At 53.4% G+C, this 8,525-nt stretch overlaps 1 protein-coding gene across 1 annotated transcript in view; it reads right to left on the bottom strand.

Annotated features, from left to right (window-relative positions):
* Positions 1–3,533: 3,533 nt before the first annotated feature.
* The window catches only part of LOC308225799 (protocadherin gamma-A5-like), a gene marked incomplete at both ends in the record, with an annotated part of 78,077 nt that continues 73,085 nt past the window's right edge, over positions 3,534–8,525 (bottom strand). Inside the window, one exon of the mRNA XM_080626940.1 lies at positions 3,534–3,760. Within this exon, the coding sequence (XP_080483066.1) occupies positions 3,534–3,760 (227 nt within the window). The remainder of the gene's footprint in view (positions 3,761–8,525) is intronic.

Genomic DNA, 8,525 nt, shown 5'->3' with positions numbered 1-8,525 from the left:
GCTGACCGGGTTCCCTTCATCAGTGCTAATTGGCCAGGCTTGTCTTTGTGCCTTTCCCTTCCCTGTTTTCTCAATGCCCTGGGGTGATTTTAGTGCAACAGAGAGGAGAAATGAAATGAAACTGAACGCGTATCCTCACGCTGCTCACATCCTCACACTGACACCAGCAGCTGGGGACACGGGGACACCACGGGGCTCAGGGCACTGGGGAGGCTGAAGCCACACCAATGGCCACAGCTCTGCAAAGCCTCTTTGCTCCCCACCAACAGTGGCTGTCACCCAGCCAGGGACCCGCTGGATTGACCATCCCTCTTCCTCCACCCACAGCCCCCATCACCCAGCTCCCAGTCCCTGGGACAATGTCACCCCAGCTAGGTGACAGCCCTGCGGGTGGCACCTGGAAGCACTCAGCCCTGCTCCCCATTGATGCGATTGATCTCTCCGGAGCTGCCCTAATGCGCTCCAGGTGCTCCAGCATGGGAGGGGTGGTGGCCCCAGGGCTGGGGGCAGAGGGCACAGTGTGACAGGGGCCCCACAGCACCAGGTCACTGCTCTGTTCCCACCCTGATTCTCCCCATGCTCTACCCTGTAGTCCGTGACCGCCTGCTCCAGAGGAGGATGCTCTGGGGGTTGGAACATGCTCCCATGTGTGTGCATGTGGGTGCACACATGCGTGCATGTGATATGTGGGACCGGGGCTGTCCTCATGTACACAGGGAGGAGGGTTGGCTCTGTGTGGTGCAGGGGTTGTGCCCTATACGTTGCAAAGCGGAGGGGGGGCAGCCCAGCCTCCTGCCAGCCTGGCTCTGCATGTGTTTGTCTGTCAGGCCCACTCTGTGCTCGCCTCCTCCGCCTCCTCCTCCCATCTGGGCAGCAGCCGCCTGTGTTTTCCTCTGGTTTCGACACCATGAAACGTGGGATGTTTCTTCCTGGCCTGTGTCAGATATTACACGGGGGGGGGGGCTTATATTGGCCAGGGGACCCCGCACACAGCACCTGACCTCCCCACCGTGAAAACCCCAGGGTTGGAGAAGGGAGAGTGGATCCCTGGTGGTGATAGGGAAGGGTCACCATATCCCCCCAGGGCTGGGGAAGGGTGACCGAACCCCTGCCAGTGATGGGGAAGGGCAACTGGATCCCCTTGGGGCTGGGAAAGAGCCTGTAGCTGTGGACACCATGGTGTCCTCGGTCATGACCCACAACCATGTCACCCTCCCCCCTTGGGGACCCGGGGATGAGGGTGCCCCAAGAGCATCCCCACTGCCAGAGCCAGGCTGAGGCTGAACCACTGCCCTGAGGAGCCTTGGCACAGCAACAGCACTGAGATGGACAGGGCCCATCTGTGCCCCCCTCTTCCCATCAGAATAAAGAGAACACATTCAGAAGAAACCATTTTATTATTTTTTTTTTTCCAAAGAAAAAAAGCCATATAAATATTAGAGTATAAAACTTGCGTGTAACACATCGACGTTGGTCTATACGGGTATAAGAAGGATATAAGCATATATATAATATATAAGTATAATTCAATATTAGACACATTGAAAGGGCAAACGTGTTCATTTCACGTACACTCGGAGCACAGAGCACATGGAAAGAAGATACAGAGAGAATTGAAAATACTGGTGGCCACGAGTTAGTTACCAAGATTAAAAAGAACACAGCACTAAATACACAACACTCACTACGCTACCTCGGGTTGCAGGGTAAAAAGAAATATAAAGACTACGATTCAGCTACAGCATTTCTAGAGGGGGGGCAGGTGGCAGCTGCAGGGGACAGGGTGGGAACTGCTCCCAGTGCAGCCAGTGCTGGAGGTGGCTGGATTTGGGGGGACAGCAGTGGATGCTCCTGCTGCCCTGGGTTTGGGGAGGGGGCAGTGGTGGGGTGGCCGCAGCCTGGCTGAGAGGGCTGGATCTGCTTGGGTGAGTTATGTGTTAGTGGTTAAAAATGAAAAAACAACACCCCCCCCAGGAACCCCCTTCCTGGCCACCCCGCAGCCCCTCTCCTCGCTCTGGCTACACAAAGCCCCCTTTTGCCAACCTGGGGGGGGCTCAGAGCTGCTTTGATACAGGAAGCTGGCCTGGTGCAAGGGTGATGGGCATGTGGAGAAACTATTCCTCATCCTTTGAGTCCCTACACAGGGTGGAAAGCCCAAAGCCAGTGGGAACATCTCATCTGGGCTGGCTTGGCGTGATCCCTTGTGACATCCCCACCTTGTTGCCCCAGCTTGTCAGCTTTGCAGCATCACACCATGCTCACCCCCAGCTCCTGGCTCCCTTCCCCAGGTCTGGTCCCCAGACGCCACCGAACCAACCATCACTTACTCAGTCACCAACTCTCAAAGCCATGTGCCGGCAGCTCCGCAGATCTCCCCCCTTTGGCCGAGACCCCGAATAACCCCCAAATAAGAAGTGATGAATTTCCCTATCCCATTTCACCCATCCCACCCACCCCACCCCTCCCAAAGCAGCCCCACCACAGAGGGGCTGTTCACACCACGCTGCATGGGCATGCGAGGACTTCTCTGGGTCCATGGAGCTAACTGCGCTAGTGCAGGTGTGAGGTGAAGGATGTGCATGCAGAAAAGGTGTGCAGAAGCGTGAAGCATCGTCCCCTGGTCCCCTTGATGGGGACTTTGCCAGATGGCCACCTGGCCACAGGGGAGTGAGACTCTCTTAGCTTTAATTCCAGAAGAACATTGACTGTACATATAAATATTTACTGCAAAGAAGGGATGAGATGCGTCTGCTCTTCGGAGACCCCTAGAACCTCTGGGGCAGCTGCTGCACACCTCGGCATGTTCCTCATTGAATTCCCTACCTCTGGCATCAGGAGGGGGTTTTTAATCTCATATTTCAGGCCATCAGTGGTTGCACTTTAAAACAAGAAATAAATGTTTAGGATGCAGCTTTGCCATATTCCTTTTGACTCATGCAATATAAACACTTACGGTTTTTCCAGGTAACAGGGAAGAAGGAACTGAAGCACTCCCTACCAACTTCTCAGCCACAAATCCATCTCTATCATTAACCAGGGGTGAATTTTACTAATGGAAAGTTTAAGAGCAAAGACCTCGAGCATGGGCTCTAAGCTAGGAACTTCCTTTCCAAAGGAAAAAATGATTGAAGGTCTATAAATTAAAAGATCCCTGCTAAAATTATTTACACTGGGCAAAGCCAAGCATAAGCCTTGTGCCTTTCTAGGACTACCTGGGAGCAAATCAGATCTAAGATGTGGCAGAAGACCTTCTGCCCTTGCATATGCTAACACCCAAGGGATCGTATAAAACATTAGCAAGTATTCACAGGGCACTTGTTTGTGTTCGGTTTAGCTTCCAGATTGGTTTTCATCATGAGATCTAACAGCAGTGAGACCCTGCTCCTAGCTCTGATGATGATGACGAGATACATTCGCAGCGTTTCCTACTTTTAGCATCACAACAAATTCACATTCGTCCTCCGGCCTGAGCTGTGGGTTGAGGGAGTGCTGGAGCCGGCTGCCCTGTGGCTCTAAGGTCTCCTTCTTCTTCTCTACTTCTTCTCCTTCTTCCCGGACTTCTTCTTGTTGCCTCCCGAGGCGCCAGCGTTCTTGGCATCACGCTTGCCAGCAGCGTTGGTGAGGGTGGCGGTGCTGCCCGGGATGTAGACGTTCTGCCGGTAATCGGGGACGTGCTGCAGGGTGAACTGGGGGCCATAGCGGGCGCTCAGCCCCATGGTGCCCGTCCCACCGCCCAGCGTTGAGTTGCCATCAGCAGCTTCTGTGGGGGACACCAGAGGGTGGGGGGAAAGAGAAGGGCAGGTTGTTACTGTCGGACAAGCGTCAGCAGCCCCGAAAGGCTCTCACTGGGTGTCAAACCCAGACCTCGGTGCCACCAAACCTCACCCCAACCCTTCATTACCCTTCAGTGCTATTGCCCCATGGGATGGCTGCAATCTGCATGATGGACAGCACAGCACAGCCGGCACCAAAATTCCTTGTTTTCATCTCACATTGTTGCTAAAGTCCTGGGATTTGGGGCCTCCAGCCAACCCCTCCTCTGCCCTTGACAGTGGGGGGCTGCCTGTCCCTCACTGCCTGCCTGCTGCTGCCTGCTTTGCCCCCCTCCACAGAAAAACAACCTCCCCATCGAAAGCATCCTCATTACAAACATACTGTACAGCCACAACCATTAGTAACACATTAAGGGAAATCCAATACTATTTTGTTTTTCCATTGCATTTAAAACCCTGCCCCCAGTATTTCTCCAGCCAGGTTTATTCAGGGAGCAGAGCACAGGAGATGAGAAAGAAAACCCCTCCCCTGCAGTACTGCAAAATGGCTCTAGGAAGCCGAGCACAAAGGAAATCAATGCTGAAGCGTGTCTGATGGTCCAAATCTGGGAGCAGGGGGAGGGGAAGACAAATTCATTCCTGTTGCTCTGCAAGCCCCAGCATGGAGAGAGCAAGCGTGGGGATGGGGAAGGGCTCAGATTCCCCCTGGGTTGCTGGGGCATGGCTGTAAGGTAGCAACCAGATGGAGACGGGGGGGATGCATGGAAGCAGGGGGAGAAATGAACATGGGAGGATGGCAAGGCACAAGAGATGCTTGTTGCCATGGGCTGCTGCATGATGTGCTTCAGTGCAACTGCCTATGCATGGCTCAGGGTGGGATCCTTGCCCAGCCCTGCTCAGAAATGATTTGCTAAACCCAATTCTCTGCCCTGGAAACTGTGGATCCTATCTCAGCCTTTTAACTGCTTCATGACTGTGGACACACTCTCCTGGGAGGCTGGAGAGACCCAGCAAGAGCACACGAAGGACCCCAGGCAGAGTCCAGGGCTGCTGCTCCCTCCTTTCGAAGGTGGAGAGATCACAGGAATAAAGAACAAGAACAAGCAGAGATCATGGGACAGTCCTTGCATGTTTCTCCTCTCTCCAGATGAGATGCACGCATGCCTCTTTGTTGCCTTTGCTTTCCCCTAAGCAGATGGAGTTGGCTAAACCAGCCAGAAAGCTAAACAAAAAGCTGGGCCACATTCCCCCATCCCCTGCAACACTGCCATGTACACATCCCCTCACTGGGGTCAGAAGTATGAAGCAACTGCAGCTTGAAAAGTTACAGCTGCTCTGCTGGAGCCAGAGCAGGAGGAAAACACACAGCAAGTCCAAAACCAGGCAGGACATTGTGCCCCAAGGCCAGGGGATGCAGAGGGCAGTGTACAAACACAGTGAAGCAGAGTGGGGAAATGCCTTCTGCTTCCCACTGTGGAAGCAGCCACCAGAAGGAGAATTTTTCTACTGTCCCCATTAAGTGGGTCCCAGACCTGGCAGGGCTTTGAGGACCTTGGGTTGCAGAAGTGCATATACAGTTGGCGATATTTATTGTTCATCCACATTCATCTCATCAGCAGCTTATTTCGTTAATACCCACACAACTCATCAGGGTGTTAAACCAGGAATGGGATGGCTGGAGATGTGGGGTCAGACCAGACTGCAGCCAGACTGACTTGCAGGTGGACTATGGCCTCTGGCAGCAGGGGAGATAATGTTTTCAAGACTCTTGTAGCTGTAGGCAGCCCAGTCGGGGGCTTGGTGGGCTTGGAAACCTTCTCTGCTGCCCTGGGCCATCCCAGATACACCAGGGCTCTGAGCAGTGATGGGGCTGCGGGGCTGCAAGCACCATCCAGGACAAGTGGTCCCCATGAACTAGTTTGCAGTCACAGCAGTTTTTCACAGGGGAGAAAAAGCCACCCGTGAAGTTCCCAGCCTGCCAGTTGGTCCCGGGGAAGAGCAAAGGGCTGTTTCTAGGTAACATTGACATTAAGGCTGAAAAGAAGAGAGAACAGCGACAATAGAGGTTTATAAATGGGCACTGAGCTGCTCTTGCCAAGCAGGGCCCTTCAGCTCTTGTTACGGGAAAGGTTACACTCAGCCTTTACCAGCAGCCAGCCATTATCCCAAATGGTCCTGAGAAGGAAAACAAGGATTTGGTCTTCACAAAAATAACCAGCTAGAGGTACCATCGGCCTCATGGGCAGAGGGGAGGAGAGGCTGGAGGCAGCCCCAGAGCATGTGTTGCTGCAGCTGCTGGGAGGCTTTCAGAAGAACCCAATATAGAGTGTGTGCCCCTGCCTGCAGGCAGCGGAGCTGGGGAGAAGGACCCCCTCCAGCTGCCTTTCTGTCTGCTCTCCCATCATCTCATGGCACCCCTATAAATTCTCCCTGGAAGCTGGGGTATTTTAAGGACAGGACATCTGTCCTTTCGTGTCTGGTGTCCTGGAGCATCTGTGCTCCTTGGTCTGTTTTTGTTGCTGCCTCTGCCCCTTCAGATGGCTCAAAACACAAATTTTTATGTTGTTCCCAGCTGCAAGGGAAGGAGATCACAGAATCATAGAATCCCAGCCTGGTTTGGTTTGGAAGGGACCTTAAAGCTCATCCAGTTCCAACCCCTGCCATGGGCAGGGACACCTTCCACTGGAGCAGCTTGCTCCAAGCCCCTGTGTCCAACCTGGCCTTGAATACTGCCAGGGATGGGGCAGCCACAGCTTCTCTGGGCACCCTGGGCCAGCGCCTCAGCACCCTCACAGGGAAGAGCTTCTGCCTAAGAGCTCATCTCAGTCTCCTCTCTGGCAGGTTAAAGCCATTTCCCTTGTCCTGTCCCTACAGGCCCTTGTCCAAAGCCCCTCTCCAGGTTTCCTGTAGCCTCTTTAGGCACTGGAGCTGCTCTAAGGTCTCCCTTTCAGGAGCCTTCTCTTCCCCAGGCTGACCCAGCCCAGCTCTCTCAGCCTGGCTCCAGAGCAGAGCTGCTCCAGCCCTCAGAGCATCAAAAATCTCTGAAGATCCAGAGGAAGGAAGCCCAGGAAGGGAGACAGAAGCCCTACAGCAGAGTCACAGCCATGGGGGAAAACCAGCTCCCCAGGCTTTCCAGCCTGGGAGTGTGTTTTAACCATTGGACAAATAATTTAATCCCCAGAGCCACTGGATCACACAGTCTTGGCATGGCAGGGCCAGCCTGGCCTCTTGCTGAGGCAAAGGATAACTCCTGGCACAGGGTAAGGATGCACTCAGGGCATCCACAGCCACTTCTAGGGAACATCCTTAGCTCATTGAGCAGAGCAGCATCAGAGGAATTTCTGCCTCCCAGATGGTCCCTGGTAAGTGCAACTTGAGTGTGGGCTTGACAGGGTGTGGATGGAAATTCACACTCAGCACACAGTACCATCACCTCTGTCACTGTGTCCCACCTGCCATCCCAGAGCTCAGAGCTCAGCAGGTGAAAGTAAGAGATAAGGATCATTTAAAAAAGCCAGGAAACATCACCCAAGGATGGGCAGCACAAAGCTTAATGGGAATAAACACTGCCTCTAATCGAAGATTGCTCCAATCAACACTATGAGCTCTCACTATGAGTGAGAGCAGAAAAGAGGGGAACAGAGATCAGGGGAGACATCACAGCACAGTGCTGGTGGAAAAAGCTTGTGCTGTGTCTGTAGGTGGATCCATCCATCCATCCATCCATCCATCCATCCATCCATCCATCCCTCCCTCCTTCTCTCCCTCCAGCACAGCAAGGGACCGGCATGGGCAAGGAAAGGATGGAGTGCACAGAGCCATCCTCTCATGGGGCTGCAGCAGGGGAAGCCCTGATCTGGATCTGCTTTAAATTAACCCCCAGGGTGAACTGAAGCCATGGGAGAGGTTAGGACTGTGGAGACTTGTGGACTAGGCTGCAATGGGGCTCAGGGCTACATGAAAGTTAGGGCTTAACCTTGAAGGGACCCGCTCAGCTCTCTGGTGCTCTGGCTGGAGCAGCAGTCAGAAAAACAGCTTTATTTGTGAGCAAGGAAACCGGATCTGGCAGCACTGGGTGATGATAACCACATGCAACCCCAGAGGATATTTTTCCATGGTCGTTTTTCAGAGCAGAGACACGTTTTCACATTGTTCCTTTCCCTTGAGTGTAAACAAGTCCCTTGCCCAAGACCTTCATCCCCTCCCCTGGCCACAGCAGCTGTGTCTCCAGGCTGCCTGGTGTCTGCACAACAGCAAAGTTCATCTGCAGCAGCTTTCCAAGAAAGCAACGCCAAAGCCATCCCCCTCCCCCAGATTCTTTCTCTCCCAGCAGCTCAAAGGAAGCATCCCAAGCACTCTGCACAAGGTTTTATGGCTGTGCTGTTGGTTCTATTTTTAAATCAAGGGGGAAAGGACTGAGGTATTTATAAATAAAGGCTGCATGAAAAACAGCCTCTTCATCCGTAGTGCTGTGCAGAGTGATAATTGCGCTTCGTGACAGTGCATGCATGGGAATACCCCTCCCTGCCCACTGCTTCCACGTGGCACAGCTGTAAAGCAGAACAAAACAAACCAAAATGACCCCAAACCAAATCCCTGTGACTACAATTGCAGTGAACCACCAGCAGCCCTGGTGTAAACCAGTGTCTCTGGACACAAGGTTTGTTGGGGATACTGAGTCAGGCATTTACTGTATTCCTGGCCTAGTCTCTAGCCACAAGCAAATCTTCCAGGCTTCCTACCTCCTCGCCT

The sequence above is a fragment of the Psittacula echo genome (assembly GCF_963264785.1).
Source record: "Psittacula echo genome assembly, chromosome: 11".
NCBI lineage: Eukaryota > Metazoa > Chordata > Aves > Psittaciformes > Psittacidae > Psittacula > Psittacula echo.
This window is presented reverse-complemented; position numbering and strand designations above follow the sequence as displayed.